At 38.7% G+C, this 19,124-nt stretch overlaps 1 protein-coding gene and 1 long non-coding RNA gene across 2 annotated transcripts; one reads left to right on the forward strand and one right to left on the reverse strand.

Annotated features, from left to right (window-relative positions):
• Positions 1 to 9,213: 9,213 nt before the first annotated feature.
• Positions 9,214 to 11,137, reverse strand: LOC147374595 (uncharacterized). Its single transcript, XR_015162948.1, has 2 exons — positions 10,715 to 11,137; positions 9,214 to 10,509 (listed from the first exon to the last, which is right to left on the reverse strand). It is a non-coding gene; the product is annotated as an uncharacterized LOC147374595 (long non-coding RNA).
• A 297-nt stretch (positions 11,138 to 11,434) lies between these two features.
• COXFA4 (cytochrome c oxidase associated subunit FA4) lies at positions 11,435 to 18,799 on the forward strand. Its single transcript, XM_086397626.1, has 4 exons — positions 11,435 to 11,577; positions 12,970 to 13,058; positions 13,688 to 13,748; positions 18,582 to 18,799. Exons 1-4 carry the CDS (start codon positions 11,536 to 11,538, stop codon positions 18,636 to 18,638), a joined length of 249 nt encoding a protein of 82 aa, XP_086253752.1. The 5' UTR covers positions 11,435 to 11,535; the 3' UTR covers positions 18,639 to 18,799.
• The last annotated feature ends 325 nt before the right edge of the window (positions 18,800 to 19,124 follow it).

Consider the following 19,124-nt stretch of genomic DNA (forward strand, 5'->3'; position numbering starts at 1 on the left):
AAGTAGCTGTGTATTAGATCTCTTAGACAAGCTGAGATATTTAATTATGTTTCAGTGCATATGAATGGCACTCTTAGGGGCTGAGTTTTACAAGGGGCAAGTCCCAAGAAAGCAAAGCAGATGGGCAAAGACAGCATCACTGATGCAACATCACAAAGTGTACAACATTGTTTGTTAGACAGACAAATAAGGTTAGTTAGAGACAGGAGGTTTCGTGTCATCAACTCAAAAGGTGGCAAAGCTTTCAAACAAACAAGAATGCATAAATAATACCTTCTGTTCTTTTTAATCCATCAAGTCTTCAAGTGACAGAACATAAGCAAACCCCCAATATTGTTCTAAATCTACACAACTCAGTTAAAAAAAAGCAACTCTTATTGGAAAATATCAGAGGACAGTGAAAAATAAATGAACATACAGATGAAAGGCTCAAGGAACAAAACACCCTTTTAAACATCATCCATGCCAAGGCCAAAAAAGTCTCTCTTGAGCCCCCTCAATTAGTACCCTCTGTGGCCTATAAATATAGTCATTATCTTGAATCTAGAACTATTTTTTTTTCACATTTTATGTACATGAACCCATACAGTGTATGTTATTTTGTTTCTGATTTCTTTGACTAATATTTTTTCTGAGGATAATCTATGTTGTTGTAATTGTAGTTCATTTGCATTGTGGAATATACCAGAATTGTGTGCTTGAATATACCACAATTCACTTTTCATTTACCCTTGATAAACACTTTGGCTCTTTTCAGTTTATGCTATTATAGATAATAGTTTGATATGTATTCTTGTTCATGTCTTGGCATACATAAGCACACATTTCTGTTAGGTTTACATCAGAGTAAATTATTGGACCATATTGTATTCAAGTATTAACTTTAGTAGATTTTCAAAGCGTAGTCCCAATTTATACTCTAATCAGCAATGTGTTCAGGTAATGTATTTAGCAGGGTAACAGGATACAAGATTAATATACAGAAATCTGTTGCATTTCTTTAAATAAACAATGAAATAATAGAAAGTTTTAAAGAGTCCCTTCTAAAATACCATAAAAAAATACTTAGGAGTAACCCTGACCAAGGAGGTGAAAAATGTATATGCAGACTACAAAACATTAATAAAGGAAAGTGAAGATGATTAAAATAAATGGAAAGATATCCCATGCTCTTAGATTGGAAGAATTAATATAATTAAAATAGCCATACTATCCAAAGCAATCTGCACATTAAGTGTAATCCCTATCAATCATCCATGACATTTTTCACAGAACTAGAGCAAATAATCCTAAAATGTATATCGAACCACAAAAGACCCAGAATTACCAAAACAATCCTGAAGAGAAAGAACAAAGCTGGAGATATAACCCTCCCGGACTTTAGAAAATACTGCAAAGCTACAGTAATCATAATAGCATGGTGTTGGCACGAAAATAGATATATAGATCAATGGAACAGAACAGAGAGCCTAGAAATAAACCCACAGCCTACACTCAATTAACCTTTGAAAATGGAGGCAAGAATATACAATGGAGAAAAGACAATCTCTTCTGCAAGTGGTATTGGTAAAGTTGGATGGCTACATGTAAATAAATGAAGTTAGAACACTCCCTCGTGCCACACACAAAAATAAACTCAAATGGATTTTCATCTTTAGACAAATACAAGACATGGCACCACAAAACTCAGAGAATAGAAAGAACACAGGCAAAGCATTCTCTTACATAAACCATACAAATGTTTTTGTGGGTCAGTCTCCCAAGGCAAAAAGAGAAAGACAAGTTTCACCACTTATATGTGACATCTAAAAATATATATACAAATAAACTTATTTACAAAACAGAAACAGACTCACATAGAGAAAACAAACTTACGGTTACCAAAGAGGAAAGGGGGGAGGGATAAATTAGGAGTTTGGGGTTAACAAACTCATGCTACTGCTGCTGCTGTTGCTGCTGCTAAGTCGCTTCAGTCGTGTCCAACTCTGTGCGACCCAGCGAATGGCAGCCCACCAGGCTCCCCCGTCCCTGGGATTCTCCAGGCAAGAACACTGGAGTGGGTTGCCATTTCCTTCTCCAATGCATGAACGTGAAAAGGGAAAGTGAAGTTGCTCAGTCGTGTCCGACTCTTAATACTACATATAAAATAGATAAATAAGAAGGTCCTACTGTATAACACAGGAAACTATATTCAATATCTTTTAATAACCTATAATGGAAAAGAATCTGCAAAAGAATATATATATATTTCAGTTATATACATATATAACTGAATCACTCTTACTCTAGAAACTAACACTGCATTGTGAAACAAACTATACTTCAACAACAAAAACAAAAAATAACCTAGCAGATCTGTCAGTCCTTGAAGCAAATTACCATGCAAACTAAGTTATCCATCATGAACTGGGTTTTGTCTGATCAACAAAGCCATAAGACTGAATATGCAGAGCAGCATTCTATCACCAATGGAAACCAGATGAGTCCGAGCTGGTCCTGAAGGTATAAGTAAATTGCATGAGTAAGTGTTACAGATGCCTGTGTTCTATACTCCTGCAATAATACCTGATCCCCTTTCAACCAACCAGCACCTATGGTTACATGGAACACACTCTTTGATTTGTTAATTGAGGAAGAAATATTTCAGCCCAGTAAACAGATGTTTCTGTATGAAATACTGTCAATATTAAACAGCTGTAGTATTTTAGTTCAACTCTGCATTGACCCTGAAGGACACTAGTGAAAGATGATATGGAAGTGGCTCTTATTATTTTCCCTAAAAATCCACTAGTGAAATTCCTATCACTTCTGCAACTGGAGCCTTGCTAATCTAGAAGCCCTAGCTTCAAGAAAAGTTTTCTATCAGGACATAGAGCAATGATTCAATTAAAGTGGAAGTTGAGACTGCTACCTAATCACTTGGGGCTCTTCAATCAACAACCATATGGGAGGTTATTCTATTAACTTCGGTAATTAACTTTGATTATCAAGAGGAAATTAGGAAGCTACAACTCAGTGAGGGTAAGGAGGAGTATGTCAGAAATGCAGATCTCCCAGGGCACCTCTTAGTATTCCTGTTCTTGACAAATCCCTCCTTTAGTTTCTATATTCCTAAACTAGGTTTATGTCCAGTTCTGTGACAAAGGGCTCCAGTGTCTTTGGCAGGACACCCATATCATTAAGCCTGAGAGTTTGGAGGTAATGAGAGACCATTGTGGTCGCTCTGTTCTCATGGGTTCCACCCATCCCCAGAGATTCTAATATGCCTTTGCTTCTGTTCCTCATGTCCTCTTCCTTTCCTGACTACCCTTCCTGTTGACTTCAAGATGCAATTAGAAACAGTACTCCCACAATTGCATAATGTCAATTCCTTATAATAAAACTCTTATTATACATGCATATATCCTAGAAGCTCTGTTTCTCTGATTGAACCCTGATGGATATATCAGCCTACATTTCTGACTCATTCTACTTTTTCTGTTCTAACTCCTCCTGCTTGGCCTGGTCCTCATTTTGTGCATATTCTCTAGAATCACAGCACTGACCCTCTTCTCTCCTTACACTTTCCTTCTTACACATTCTTTGTAGCCAAGCTCATCAATTTCCATAAATCTCACATGCACGCCCTTTCCTTTTATATTGTACTTGTAGACCAAACTTCTCTTGAACTCTAGTGGTATTTCTGCCAGCGTTCAAAACATCTCTGATTGGATATTTCGTAGAAATTGCTAGACTCAACATTTCCAGAAATGAATTCATACACCAAGTAACCTACGCTATATATCAGTATTTACTGTGGCACTTACCATACAGCTTTGTAATAATTATACTCCCATCCCACTAGATTATAAGATGTTAAGGAAAGACAGCATTGTGTTATTCATCTTGTCCTAAGCATTTAGCATGATGAACAGTACGCAGTAGGTACTTAACATATGTTTAAGAATGAATATATGAATGAACAAATGACTGAATGAGTGGATTCATAGAAGAGATAGAAACTGCAGAGAAATAACAAGTGGCAACACAGAAGAATAGAGCATAGTTATTCTCAAAAAGATATAATTTAAAGATATATGTGTATGGCATAATTTTCCAAAAGTTTTAATAAATACTGTTTTCCTAAAATTAATATTTAACCAGAAGTTTTCAGTGAAAAGAAGTACCATGATTTTAAATTGCTAGCATTTCTTTACTTTTTAGTATTCATTGAATTTTGTACATAAAATGCTTCAAAAAATGCTTCAAGTATTTAATTTAAACTGATGACTGTATGTGAGGCTTTCAGATTTATAAGAGTGGAAGTAAACTTTCACAGAACAAAATATGTTTTCATTTTTCCAATAGAAGTTGTATAATTAAATACAGTTTATGCTAAGCAACCACAATACTATTACAAGAACATTTATTTTTAGATTAAGGATAACTGCAGAATCTTAATATAATTTGTATTTGTGTTTTCAGAAAAACAACTCTGGTTGTCAACTTATCTGCTAGAAAAATAATTAAACGCTAAATGCAAACAGAGTAAAAAATATAAGATTCTGCTTTCAATTTGCATTAATATAGTTGTACTCCATGGTTCACTTATCAAATTATTCTTCTCTAAAGAAGCTATTTCTTTACTGTCACACATTTAATAACAACACATAATTACTATACTTTCCAGAATTTTCTGGGCTTGAATCTTCAGAGAAACCATGCAAAAGAAATACTTTTGGGGTATGCTATTGATATACTGCCTATAATTATTCACTGAACAACTTGCATTTAGTTTGAATAATATTTTGGTATTTTAAAATTGTTCACAAAATTAAATAGAACAAAGGAACAGGAAATCTAGAGGACACATGTCTCAGAGTGGAATGGTTTTAATGAAAAACAGCTTTATTAATATATTAATAGTATCCTGCCATTGTTTTATCCCATTTATATATAAAACTTACAAATCTTTACCGTCTAAAAGATAAAGTTCCAAATCTCAACTTCTCAAAAATCTGTTAATCTTTTCCACTTCATTTCCAATAACTCCTCCTTAGGAAACCTAAGCTCCCACCACACTGAATTCATTTCAATTCCTTCTGCACATTATACACTTTGTGAACTTTCCTTCCTTCTGCCTTTTCCATGCTATATCATCTGCACGGAAGCAAATCTCCCCTCCTTTTTTCTCTGACTTTCTAGATGCTACATTCTCTAACATTATAGCTTGCAAACTGATCAATTACTTTCTGAGTCCTTCTTTTTGTTGTACTACAAGTGTGTCAATTGTTGCCAATAGTAACTGACGCACGTTGCTACAAGCCCTTTGCCTGCCATTTCACTGAAAGCTCTGAGTTCACTAGGGACATTGCTGCTGCTGCTGCTGCTGCTAAGTCACTTCAGTCGTGTCCAACTCTGTGCGACCCCATAGACAGCAGCCCACCAGGCTCCCCCGTCCCTGGGATTCTCCAGGCAAGAACACTGGAGTAGGTTGCCATTTCCTTCTCCAATGCATGAAAGTGAAAAGTGAAAGTGAAGTCGCTCAGTCGTGTCCGACTCCTAGTGACCCCATGGACTGCAGCCTACCAGGCTCCTCCGTCCATGGGATTTTCCAGGCAAGAGTACTGGAGTGGGGTGCCACTGCCTTCTCCAAGGGACATTAACTGCCTTCTAATTAATTGCGAACTATTTCACCAAACCTTCTGGCATTGCATAACATAGACTGCCATCCTTCTAGCCTCTAGTAATAATTACCTTGTCACCTGTTGCTGAGTCCTGAATCCAATGGCTCATATTTTAGGGTTTTTATCGTAACACGCCTCCACAGTTTTGGAACCAAATTCTGTACTAATCTCAGTAGATTAGGTTATGCTACAGTAACAGGCTACTCTCAAACCTGGTGACTTGTTTCTTTTTCATTTTCAATGCACGTCCACCATAGCTCAGCAACATATCAGCTGCGGGTAGTTTTCAGCATGACAGGAAAGGCTCTGTCTACAACACTGCTGATCTTGTGGCAGAATGAAAAGACAGAACATAGCACATGCTAGCTCTTAAAGCTTCTGCCTGTGCATGACAAATACTACTTGTCACATCTCATTGGCAAATAATGCAAGTCATCTTATCAAGCCTGACATTAGTGAGGCAAGTAGGTGATACCCCTTCCAGGGAGAAGCAGCAAGAATTTGTACATAATATAATCTGCCACACACACCAATCCTACTTATAAAGCTGAAGTTTGTTTTTACATCATGTATATTCTACTATGGCTTCTTTTCCCAGACTGTCATCTCTAATCTTCCCATCTCTGCTTAAATATTGGTCACTGACTCTTTCCTCTAACTTTATTGTGAAAAATATAGATTTTTACAATTAGACATTTTGCTTAATATTTAATGAAATTTAGAAAATTCTCTGGTGTTCCATTGTTTAGGACCCCATGCTTCCATTGCCAGGTGCCTGGGTTCAACCCCTGGCCAAGAAACTAATAACTCCCAAGACAAATGCCCCTCCCCCCCCAAAAAAAAACTTTTAAAAATGAAATTTAACTTCCCTGGTAGCTCAGTTAGTAAAGAATCCGCCTGCAATGCAGGAGACCCCAGTTCAATTCCTGGGTCAGGGAGATCCCCTGAAGAAGGGATAGGCTACCCACTCCAGTATTCTTGGGCTTCCCTTGGAGCTCAGTTAATACAGAATCCGTCTGCAATTCTGTTGAAGACCTGGGCTCAATCCCTGGGTTGGGAAGATTCCCCTGGAGGAAGACATGGCAAGCTACTCCAGTATTCTTGCCTGGAGAATCCCCATAGACAGAGGTGCCTGGTGGGCTACAGTCCATAGGGAAGCAGAGTTGGACACGACTAAGAGACTAATAAAAATTTGGCTTAAAGCTCAACATTCAGAAAACTAAGATCATGGCATCCGGTACCATCACTTCATGGGAAATAGATGCGGAAACAGTGTCAGACTTTATTTTGGGGGACTCCAAAATCACTGCAGATGGTGACTGCAGCCATGATATTAAAAGACGCTTACTCCTTGGAAAGAAAGTTATGACCAACCTAGATAGCATATTCAAAAGCAGAGACATTACTTTGCCAACAAAGGTCTGTCTAGTCAAGGCTATGGTTTTTCCAGTGGTCATGTATGGATGTGAAAGTTGGACTGTGAAGAAAGCTGAGCGCCGAAGAATTGATGCTTTTGAACTGTGGTGTTGGAGAAGACTCTTGAGAGTTCCTTGGACTGCAAGGAGTTCCAACCAGTCCATCCTAAAGGAGATCAGTTCTGGGTGTTCATTGGAAGGACTGATGCTAAAGCTGAAACTCCAATACCTTGGCCACCTCATGCAAAGAGTTGACTCACTGGAAAAGACCCTGATGCTGGGAGGGATTGGGGGCAGGAGGAGAAGGGGATGACAAGAGGATGAGACGGCTGGATGGCATCACTGACTCAATCGACATGAGTTTGGGTGAACTCCAGGAGTTGGTGATGGACAGGGAGGCCTGGCTCGCTGCGATTCATATGGTCACAAAGAGTCGGACATGACTGAGCGAATGAACTGAACTGAACTGAAGAGACTAAGCACAGCACAACCCTGCTTTGTTAATGATTCCAAAGGCATCACTTGACTACCTATATTATTGTTACTTCTAGAAACTAAATCATTGAAAAGAGTCACCCGATTTTGCTTATTAGCAATGGCATTCCTGTATGCCTACTTACTTATTACCAATTGTTATCATTAAAAATAAAATATTGCAAGAAGAGATCTTCCCCTTCTAATTTCTTTACTGAAAGCCTACCTACACTTACTAATCTTGGGCTTCTGTGTTCACATCTAAGTATCTTCCATGATTTTTGTGCCGATCTTTTCTTTTAACGTAATCATACTCCTTACCATAATTTATAAAGTAAATGTCAGAGACACCTTTATAACCTCTCTGATCTCATTTTTTTATGGGCCAGCCATACTGGCCTCCCTTGAGCATTTTATTATTTTTTTAAACCTCAAAACTGTTTTTTATTGACAATCGGAATGTTTTTCCCCCAATCTTCAGCAGGTTATCTTCTTTTCATTTAGGTTTCAGCTCAAATATTACCTCCTCAGAGGAATCTTCCACATTCATTTTTACTAAAATAAACTTCTTTCCTCCATGCCTCCATGTCCTCCTCTACTCATTATTCTTTTTGTTTGTTTGTCTTATTAGTCTCTAAAATGGGCTTCCCTGGTGGCTTACACGGTAAAGAATCCACCTGCAATGCAGGAAACTCAGGAGATGAGGGTTCGATCCTTGGGTCAGGAAGATCCTCCCTGGAGAGGGGAACAGCTACCCACTCTGGTATTCTTGCCTGGGAAATCTCATGCATAGAGGAGCCTGGCGTGCTACAGTCCATAGGGTAACAAAGGGTCAGACACAACTGAGTTACTAACAGGAAGTCTCTAAAATTATCTTAATTGTTTATTTATGGTTTTGAAACCATTCACCTCAGATTAGGCTTTGAACCCATGTGCAAGAATTAAACCCGGCCAAGACCCACAGCTTCCAACTGAGATCACACACCTGTTTTTAGGACCTAATGAAGCTCAGTCAGTCAGTCAGTTCAGTTGCTCAGTCATGTCCGACCGACTCTTTGCAACCCCATGGACTGCGGCATGCCAGGCCTCCCTGTCCATCACCAACTCCTGGAGTTTAGTCAAACTTATGCCCATTGAGTCAGTGATGCCATCCAACCATCTCATCCTCTGTCGTCCCCTTCTCCTCCCGCCTTCAATCTTTCCCAGCATCAGGGTCTTTTCAAATGAGTCAGCTCTTTGCATCAGGTGGCCAAAGTACTGGAGTTTCAGCTTCAACATCAGTCCTTCCAAGGAATACCCAGGACTGATCTCCTTTAGGATGGACTGGTTGGATCTCTTTGCAGTCCAGGGGACTCTGAAGAGTCTTCTCCAACACCACAGTTCAAAAGTATCAATTCTTCTGTGCTCAGCTTTCTTTATAGTCCAACTCTCACATCTATATATGACTGCTGGAAAAACCATAGCCTTGACTAGACAGACCTTTGTTGGCAAAGTAAAATCTCTGCTTTTTAATACGCTGTCTAGGTTGGTCATAACTTTTCTTCCATGGAGTCAGCGTCTTTTAATTTCATGGCTGCACTCATTATCTGGAGTGACTCAGATGAAGCTCAGGTTCTTGATATTTCATCACAGAAAGAATTCAATGAGTGACAAAGTGATAAGTAAGAGGCGGATTTATTTAGAGAGAAACACACTCCATAGACAGAGCGTGGGCCATCTCAGAAGGCAAGAGCAGTCGCAAAATGTGATGTGGTTAGCTTCTACAGGCGGAGTAATTTCATGGGCTTGAATAGGAGGATTACTTCAACTATTTTAGGGAAAGGGTGGAGAATTCCAGGAATTGGGCTGCTGCTCATTTTTTGATCTTTTATTGTCAGCCTTTGAACCATCTTGGTGCCGGTGGATGTGTCTTTCAGCTTGCTGATGTGTTACAACCAGCATATACTGAGGCTCAAATTCTAGTGGAAGTCCACTAGTCTGCCATCTTGGACCTATTTGATTCTAATCAATTTATGTCATGTCTTCAGGCTATACCATTCTTTTAAAGGTTGTGCCCTGCCCCTCTTCCCTCCTGTTTGTCTTCCCAACCAGTCTGTAAACGCCATTAGTGAGGAACAAGTTTTTCTTTCAGCTGCCATAGTTAAAACAGTGCCAGATTCAGAGTAGGTACTTAATAAAGATTTACTGAATGAATGAAAAAGATACCAGTCTTCATAAGCTTCATGTCATTTTAATAATCACCACCTCTTCTCCAGCACCACAATTTGAAAGCATCAATTCTCCAGAGCTCAGCCTTCTTTATGGTCCAATTCTCATAATCTCAATAATTGGCATCAAAATCCAGAGTTAGAATGGAACCTCTGAAACTATCCTGGATTCCCTCTTCTTCCTACTCCCATGTTTGACCAATCACAGTGTCTTGGTGCTACCTCCTAAATATCTCTGCAATCTCTTCTTCATCATCACATTTCCTACACTAGTAGAAGCTACCATTTTCTAACATGGACTATTGCAATGGCCCTTTAACCATTCCCCCATTTTTCATGTTTATCTCCAGTAATTCAATTTTCATAGACAAAGCAATAACTTAAAGTCACATCTTGCTTTTGCCTAACTCCCTAACGCTCTCAGCATAAAACCCATGCTGTGTAAATGACCACTGGTGCAACAGATCTGATCCTCCCACCACCCGCTTCCTCTACTATTCAAGTTCCAACCAAACCAGACCTCCCTTCTTAAAAAGTCTCTTTAGTTTCTGACAGTCACAACTATTACCTCTGTCTATACATCTACCTCCATTTCGTTTGGTTAATGTCTTCTCCTTCAGGTCTCCCATTACTTTTTTGGAGGAGACTTTCTTTCCAGGTCCAATTACTGGTGTGATCATTTGATTAATGCTTTAAGCTACATATGAGGTTGGGGTTCAGAGTGTTCTTGAATGCCTGGGAAGACTTCTGGGTTAAAAAAAAGAAAAAGAAAAAACAGGTAAATGAGAATTCCAGTATTGGGATACCGGAAAAAATTATTTGTAGTGACAAGACCGATAGAAACATATTTTTAGAATGCAGTTTCAGACCCAGGCAGAGGAGAGAGTGGCAATGTCGCAAAGGTCTTTGTAGCCAGGCTCCTCTGTCCGTGGGAATCTCCAGGCAAGAATACCTGGAGTGGGTTGCCATTTCCTGCTTCAGGGAATCTTCCTGTTTCAGGGATCGAACCTGTCTTCCGCATTGGAGCCACCACGGAAGCCCTGAACACTTAAGCGACGACCAGGAACTGTTTCCAGATCATATTAACAAGACTACAGCCATCTTTAAGTCATTTACTAATTTCTAACTTCTGCTCTTCAATGACAGTCAAGGACAGGAAGCAGCTGCAGTAGTTTTAAACCGCAGTCGCTGACCTCAGCGGCTAGAGACTCGACCTGCCCTCCAGCCGGCCGGCGCCCAGCAGCCAGAGGCGCCGCGCAGCTCCCCGAGCGGCTGTCAGGGCGGCCGGCGCGCAGCCGGCACACGCGCCCCCAGCGTCTCGGCGCGCGGACCAGGCTCGTGGACGTCTAGCTAAAGGACACGGCTCTCTGAGCTCAAGGCGCTAGCGTCCGCCTGCCCGCCCCCTCTTCAAACACGAGGCCTCCCGAGAAAGTGCCCGTGTAGTCAATCGTAGGTTCTAGTTTTGACGCAAAAAAAATTACCCATTTAAAGTATGCAAGGCATAGTAATGAGACTGTTTTGCTTTGCAGTCGAACGCTGTTGATTTAGCCAGGTTAGAGCAGACGCGAGAGGGTCTGAGCCAAACAGGCATTATCCAGGACAGCTGCATCCGGGCCCTCCTGCCGCAGGCCGCCCTCTGAGCCAGGGGTCCTTCAGGTAGGAGGTCCTGAGTGACTTTGGACGTCCGCTCCTCCCAGGTGCGGTGAGTGCTTAACCTCCGGTCTTGCGGCTTAGCTTTTCTCTCGGTTTGGACTCGAGGCCTCTGTTGCAACCATGCTCCGCCAGATCATCGGTCAGGCCAAGAGGCATCCTAGCGTGAGTTCTTAAACCCTCTTCCAGTGTTCCCTTGTCTATCTTGTGGGGGTAGGCGGCTGCGTCAGTCCCCTAGGAGCTTCCTCCTTCAGCCCCTTACGGTTTCTCGGGGCTGGACCTTGCCTCACTCTGTCCTGTTCTTCTAGTTGCCCCAGGACCTTGAGTTCTGACCTTGCACGCCTTGCATTGTGGGGGTTTGGCCTCGCACGGGGGAGGTGAGGGATACTCTCGGGGAAAAGAAAATGTTGGAACAGTGAGGTGGGCGCGCGTCCTTTTGCAGGTCGGTGGTACCAGGACGGATAGTTGGGCGCTGTGTGGGTTAGACAGCAGGAAAGGTCAGTTACACTGTTTGTTGTGCTGTTAAAAGCCTTGTTTTCACTTCATTGCACCACCAGGCCTTCAGGAAAATGTGAAGGTCTCTGAGTTTGGAATCCTCAGTTTCTCTTGACGTCTTGATATTTTATGATATTTTAGGAGTGCGGAGTTTAATTGCGTTGAGAAATATATATAGAAATATAAAAGAAATATTTCACGTATTTTCCCCTTGCACGTCAACGTCCGGTGGTCCTAAAACTCAATTACGCAATCTTTTAATTTGTATTTTTAAATCTGATTGCCTAACTGCGTTAAGTGTGCTAGCAGTTCGTTTCCAGAAATTATGTGCAATAGCGGTATTTATAGTAGGTGTGCTTCTATATGCTCATTCAGACTTTATTTAACAGAATTTTTGTTTTTCATAACGTCTGTATAGAAGCAAGCTTAAATAATTTGCCAAGAGCTTGTGTTTCAAGCATGCGAGAAGCTGGAATTTAATGAGAGTGATGTATGACTATTAGGTAAAAAAGATGATATAGTTTCTTAGAAAATTTAAAATTGCAGTATAACGTTTTCCACGTTAAATCAGAATTATCTTCACATCCTTTAGAAATTCCTTTTTTTTTTTTAAACTGTTGAATATAGTTAAAAGTAATCTTCCTTAAAAATGAAGTCTTTTTTTTCAAACTTCAAGACCAGATAAAAAAGGTGGTTTGAAGAGAAGGTTAATCTAGAGTTAGAACGCAGATTAGTGGTTGCCTGGGGCTGAAGATGGGGGTGTGAGTGGCAGCAGTGGCCCTGAGAGAGATTCTTGGGGTGATGGGGATGTTCTAAAACTGTATTGTGGGACGGTTGCACAACTTTATACATTTCCTGGAAATCGTTGGTTGTTGAAGTTAATGAATTTTACGGCATGTAAATCCCAATAAAGCTGTTAGAATTTTTTTAAAAAATAAAAAGATGGTTAGAGATTTGGGAATCCGTGAAGAAACTACTGTAGTCTTTTTTTGTTTACTTTTATCAGTATGTAGGTATTTGAAGATGACTGTTAATTCTCATGTATTTTGTTTTGGCTTCCAGTTGATCCCCCTCTTCATATTTATTGGAGCAGGAGGGACTGGAGCAGCACTGTATGTCACGCGCCTGGCATTGTTCAATCCCGATGTCAGGTAAGTGTTTAAAAATTTTTAGAACTTTGATGGTTTACCAAACTGATTTAGGAGCCTCAATCTTTCTAGAGAGGCAGCGTCAAGTAGTAGAAAGAAGCTGAAATTGGCTGTCGTAGATTCAGATCCCAGTTCAGATCCCAGTTCTACTGTTGTTGTTGTTGTTTTTTTTTTTTTTTCTGGTTCATGAAATTATTTCTAGATTTCTCTGACTTGCATTTTCTCGTTGGTTGAATAGAACTGCCAGTACCCGTTTTGTAATGTTGTGAGGATTGAGATAATAGTAACTTTATAAAACACTTAGGGTTGCTAGTATGTTTGAGTGTTTTTTGGGGGCTGTTTTTCTACAGTAGGGAATGCTTTTTTTTAAAATAAAGTTTTCTGTGACAGGGTTAGGAACAGGGATAACTGCCCCAAGGGGCTCTCTGTGTTGTACCTTTTTCTAACTTGTTCCATGGGTTTGCTTATTAGGGGTCTTTTCTCTATTTCAACTCTATAATGAAAATAACACTACTTCATCTGATAGGAAATGGAATTTGATCTATTCAAAATGATAGCTTCTTGAATATAAAACTATTTTAAATAGTATTTTGTAACTTTAATAATTATAATGTTTTATATATTTCTTCTAGTTGGGACAGAAAGAATAACCCAGAACCCTGGAACAAACTAGGTCCTAATGATCAGTACAAGGTAAGCTAAAAATTGTTTCAGAATTGCTGGAAAGTGTATTTTAATAAATTTTGTCATGGACTAGGTCTTTTTTTGAAATAGGAGATGCAAGTAAAACTCTATTATAAATGAACTTTGAGAAATTGCTAGATTGTTCTGTGAAATTAAAATGGTATATTTTTCTAATAAATATCTTTTTAAGAACTTTATTCACAAGCTTTAGAGTCTGTGTAGGAAATGAAGATAATGTCTCAATTCTGCTAATTTGACTAAGGAAAGAAAGAGATAGTATGGTTAACATTTTCTCCAGTCTTGTTTAGTGTAGTGCAGTGATTCTCAGACCTCGGCATACATTGGCATCTCTGGAGAGGTTGTTAAAAATAGATTCTTCAACTCCACCCCCAGCGGTTCTGATTCACTTGATCTGTTGTGGAAACTGAACATTTGCATTTCTGATAAAGTTTCAGATGATATTGATGGTCTTGGTCCATGGGCCACACTTTGAGTAACGAATCTAGTGGCTGGTTTGGTTGGTGGTTTTTTCTTTTTGGTATGGTTGACATATTTCAGGTGAGAATTAGTAGAAAGATGTGAAAATCAGTTGAAACTTATATTTTACCATAAACTTTCTGGGTACACCTTTTTGACATCTTTCTGCAAAACTAGTTTGTGAAACTACTCCAAAGAATGATTTCATGGACTGAGGCTATTTGCCTCTATTTATGTAATTGATACATAATTGACGTGTAATATTGTGTAAGTTGAAGGTGTACAGCTTGTTGGTTGGGTGCATTTATGTATTACACTATGATTACTACAGTAGTGTTAGCTAACACCTTTATCATGTCACATAATTATCACATTTTTGTGTTGAGAATAATTAAGAGCTAGTCTCTTAGCAACTCTGAAATTTGTGATACTGTTGATGATCATCACTATATTGTACATTAAGCCTCCAGAACTTGTTGAGGTACTAGTCGCAAGTTTCTGCCTTTAATAAAATCTTCCCAATTTCCCCATCTTCCATCCCCTGGTAGTCACCAGTCTACTTTCTCTTTTTACAAATTCAGACTCTTTAGATTCTATTTAAGTGATGATCATACAGTATATTTGTCTTTCTCTGTCTCAGTTACCTCACTTAGCATGATGCCCATAAGGTCTATCCTTGTTGAAAATCTAAGACCATTTATTCCTCAGATGCTATGCTTCCATGTAAAATTTTTGCATATACAAATAAAAAATCCTTGCAGTGTCATAAAGAATGTAAATTTTTGCATATACAAAGAAAAAACCCATGGCATGTCAAAGTTTTATTAGGATATGATTCATGTACTAAGTCACTTCAGTTGAGTCCAACTCTTTGTGACCCTATGGACTGTCAGAGAGTCAAAGGGTGAGACAGAGGATGAGATGGTTGGATGGCATCACCAATTCAATGGACATGAGTTTGTGCAAGCTCCAGGAGTTGATGATGGACAGGGAAGCCTGGCGTACTGCAGTTCATGGGGTCTCAAAGAGTTGGACACGACTGAGTGACTTAACTGATGGACTGTAGCCCACAAGTCTATTCTGTCCATGGGGTTCTCCAGGCAAGAATACTGGAGTGAGTTGCCATGTCCTCCTCCAGGGATCTTCTCAATCCAGGGATCAAACCCTCATCTCTTATGTCTCCTGCATTGGCAGGTGGGTTCTTTACCACTAGGGCCACCTGGGAAGCCCTTTATATACCATACAGTTTACCCACTTAAAGTATATAACTTGCTGTGAATTTTCCACTATGCCAGGCTCTTTCATCAAAAACTAGCAGTTTCTTTGAGCACTGTTAGGGAGAAGTATCCAGAGCAAGGAGTGTTTAGGACCTTTTGGCAGATATAGCTCCTTATTACAGAAATATGCTGTCATTACTGATGACAGCAGCTTTTAAATAATTACCACCTTTTGCAGACTCCAAGCCTTATGTTCAACCTTCTGATTATAATTGGGCTTCCAAATCTTCAACAGATTTCTCTACAAGAAACAAAAATGTACTGGTGAACCTGAAGTGAGCCATCTTAATTTGTGTCACATTTTGCCTCAAAAAATGACACACAAGCATCCTGTTTTTTTCTCTTCTGTAAATTTAAGTCCATTCTGGAGAAAATGATTCCACATCCAATAAACTTTGAAAAAGGAAATAGCAGCAACCAAAAAACCCCAGGCCTTTGTCCCCTCACCCCAAGAGCATATTGGAATCTCTGGTATGTAGTTCAGAAAACTCCCCAGGTGATTATGATAATGAAACTGATTACCAGTGTTTTAAAATACAATGTTCATGGGGTCACAAAGAATCGGACACGACTTAGTGACTGAACAGCAGCAACAAGAATATGGTAACACATGCCAGGATAAGGCCATGTGAGCTGGAAATGGAACGTTGCCTCAGCAGAAATCTAATGTGTGTGGCATAGATTGGGCTGTAAATAGCTAACATACTGGTATTAGCCTGGAAAAAGGAATCATATAATGGCAAAATATCTGAAGTGTCACCTGCTATAACTTGGAAAGCAGACCTTGTGCCTAAAGAGTTCATTATAAAAGATTTTGGAAAACAGGATGTTAGTAGACTATTGCTGGCTCTACTTGCCAAGAGATGAGTTTAGAAGGATTGGGACATTTGCAAGCAGAAATAGAAGGGAGCCAAGTCCAAAAACTTGGGAGCTTGGCATGGATGATGTCTACTACTGCTCTTAAACCCAAACGCTGAGGTAGGCTAGGTTATTCTTTCTCTGTCATTCACTTCCTCTCACCTAAGAGAATTTTTTTCTGGCCCTTTTAACACCAGGTTTGGTTATGTGACTTGCTCTGGCAAATCAAAGAAAGTGGTATCTGCCACTTCTAATCAAGCGTGTGGTTCGTCCATTGTTCTTTTCCATTTCCCTCCTGAGACCAAATTGACAGTTAGGGCTTCTCATTCAGCCCAGATTAAAATGAAAAGAACAGAGCAGTGAGCTTAGAAAGGCAGATAATGTGAATGAAAAATAAACCTTTCTTGAAAGCCGCTATGATTTGGTGGTTATTTTTTGCTATTTCACATTCTAGCAAAAGCTAACTAATACAAGAGAGTAGGCTGAGATAGCATTTAAGCATTGAAGGTCTAGCAGCATTTCTCAACTGGATAAAATACCCTGAAGCCAAGATCAGAATATGCTGTGCCTTCCCAGCTGTTGTTTCAGAAACTGCCGAGGTAGCTACCATTAAATTGAGAAAAGGATTGGGGACATGGAAGCTGAAAAATAAAGCAGATTTGAAAATTACTTTGACAGAGAACTCTGATACTGGTACATGGAGCTGAATAAAGCAAACATATCAGAAGTCTGCTTAGTTTTGAGAAAATTAGCAAAAATACTGTCAACTTTCCACTCTGCTTGGGTGTAGGAGCTTGATCCTGCTTCTGACAACTTGATAACTTGATCCCAGTGGCTTCTTTTCTAAAGAATGAGTAAGGTTGTGATAATTAAGATAAATGATTCTGCCGATAGTGCCTGGGATCTTTTAAAACAGCCCATAAATATTTCTTAAAATACAACCTGCAGTTCCTTTTATAAATACTCTGTTTAACATTTTGTTAGTGTGTTACAGATGAACAGTTGGTTTCTTTCAAGTCTCTGTCTTATTTCAGTTACTTCATAGGAGAATACTGTCAGAAGAAAAAATACTACTTTATGACTGATTCATACCTTAATGTTTATAAAGTGTATAAACGTCTACATATGTATCTCAAGGATAAGCTTCACAACCTGGGAATTTTTTTAAAAGTCAAATTAAGAATTTTTCAATTAGAGATCAAGAAGTTAGGGTATGTTTCAAGAAATAAAAGGGTTTGAAGAAACAATGGACACAGATCTATGAGCTTCTTGTTTAAAAACTGAAGAAAATGATGATGAATTCTGCACTTCGGATACTTCTGGAGTTAAATAATACAGTTTTCAAGTAATTATAGCATAGCCTCTTCAGTATTCTTTGGCATAAGATTATAGCCTTGTCTGGGCTTATTACGAATCCTGTTTCCTTAGTAGGATTGTTAGAGCAGTTACAAGTATAAATCATTTTTTTTAATTATTGGGAGTTAGAGGCAGTTTTTAAAGAAATGATAGTAAAATATATTTCAAATTAAGTTGAATATAGGCACATTTTTGAAAATTTAAAAGTTTCCAAAATACATTTAAATATATTTAAAAGCTTTTGTACCAAAGGTGGTAAAGTATAAATTTGATTTTGATGCATTCTGGGTTAGGAAATTAAGGAAACCCCTAAGTGAAAGAGAGGGAAAAATGGAAAGAAAAGCCATCAAAGCAGGCCAGTTTGTATCTAAAAACTAACAGAAACAAACATGCAACAAAGCATGACTTTATATTATTAGCTGATCTTTATTGCTTTAAACCTTTCCCATCTAAATTATAGCACTTTGCTGACCAAATAAGGATAATAATTGATACTCATTCTGTTGGAGATTCACTCCTGTACCTAATGGAAATGAAAGGAAAAATGTAACAATTGGAAGTATATGTCAGAAGAATTCATAATTATTCACCTTGAAAAGAAGAATTTTTTATAAGTTCCAACAGATCATACTGACTCTGCTTTTCTGAGGAAGACTGAATATTTTTACCGAAGACTGAATATTTTTACCTTACGAAAACCATTATTAAGGACTGGAATTTTAACGTCTTTGTTTGAATGACTTTTATATTGTTAAATATTTTTAATAATTCATGTCTATAATTGTTACTATATAAAGCTGAATAAAAATGATCTTAAACTTCTATATCATCTTTGTGTATATGATTATCTAAAATATCTTTTTTCTTTTCCAAGTTCTACTCTGTGAATGTAGATTACAGCAAACTGAAGAAAGAAGGTCCAGACTTCTAAATGAAATATTTCACTGTAAAGCTGATTTGAATGAAGGTCTTCCAGAAGCCATCCGCACAATTTTCCACTTAACCAGGAAATATTTCCCCTCTAAATGCACGAAATCACGTTGGTGTATTGTGGTGGGGTTTACACTGATGAATAAATAGTCTGAAACTTGATATGTGTCATTATTTAATGCTGAAACTCTACTCTGAACTTCATAACTTAGGAGATGGGAAATAAACTATTGGAATTTAAGGAATTTCTTGAGTTTCTGTGTATTCATGTAACTTGAAAATAAGACTTTAAGCAGCTCTAATAAGACACTTTCATTTTGCGTACAGGCCGTTGTTAGTGCTGGGGCATATTTAAGAACTGGAATTATAAATGAAAGGTAGATTTGGAAGATTATTCAAGCCTCTTTGGGATTGGTGAGATGAAAACCTCTGAATTTCTGTTACTGGCTGATATTGAAGTATGTGCTGTTGTTAATACTGGTTTTTA

The sequence above is a fragment of the Bos grunniens genome, chromosome 4 (genome assembly GCF_055505025.1).
Source record: "Bos grunniens cultivar Pamir isolate PY7600 chromosome 4, Bosgru_T2T1.0, whole genome shotgun sequence".
Taxonomy (NCBI): Eukaryota; Metazoa; Chordata; class Mammalia; order Artiodactyla; family Bovidae; genus Bos; species Bos grunniens.

Bases quoted from the DNA above. Each gene is read 5' to 3' on its own strand.
- COXFA4 (XM_086397626.1), top strand. From the start codon at position 11,536: ATGCTCCGCCAGATCATCGGTCAGGCCAAGAGGCATCCTAGC. The intron at 13,059-13,687 runs GTAAGTGTTTAA...TATTTCTTCTAG, and splicing joins TTGTTCAATCCCGATGTCAG to TTGGGACAGAAAGAATAACC. The intron at 13,749-18,581 runs GTAAGCTAAAAA...TTCTTTTCCAAG, and splicing joins GTCCTAATGATCAGTACAAG to TTCTACTCTGTGAATGTAGA.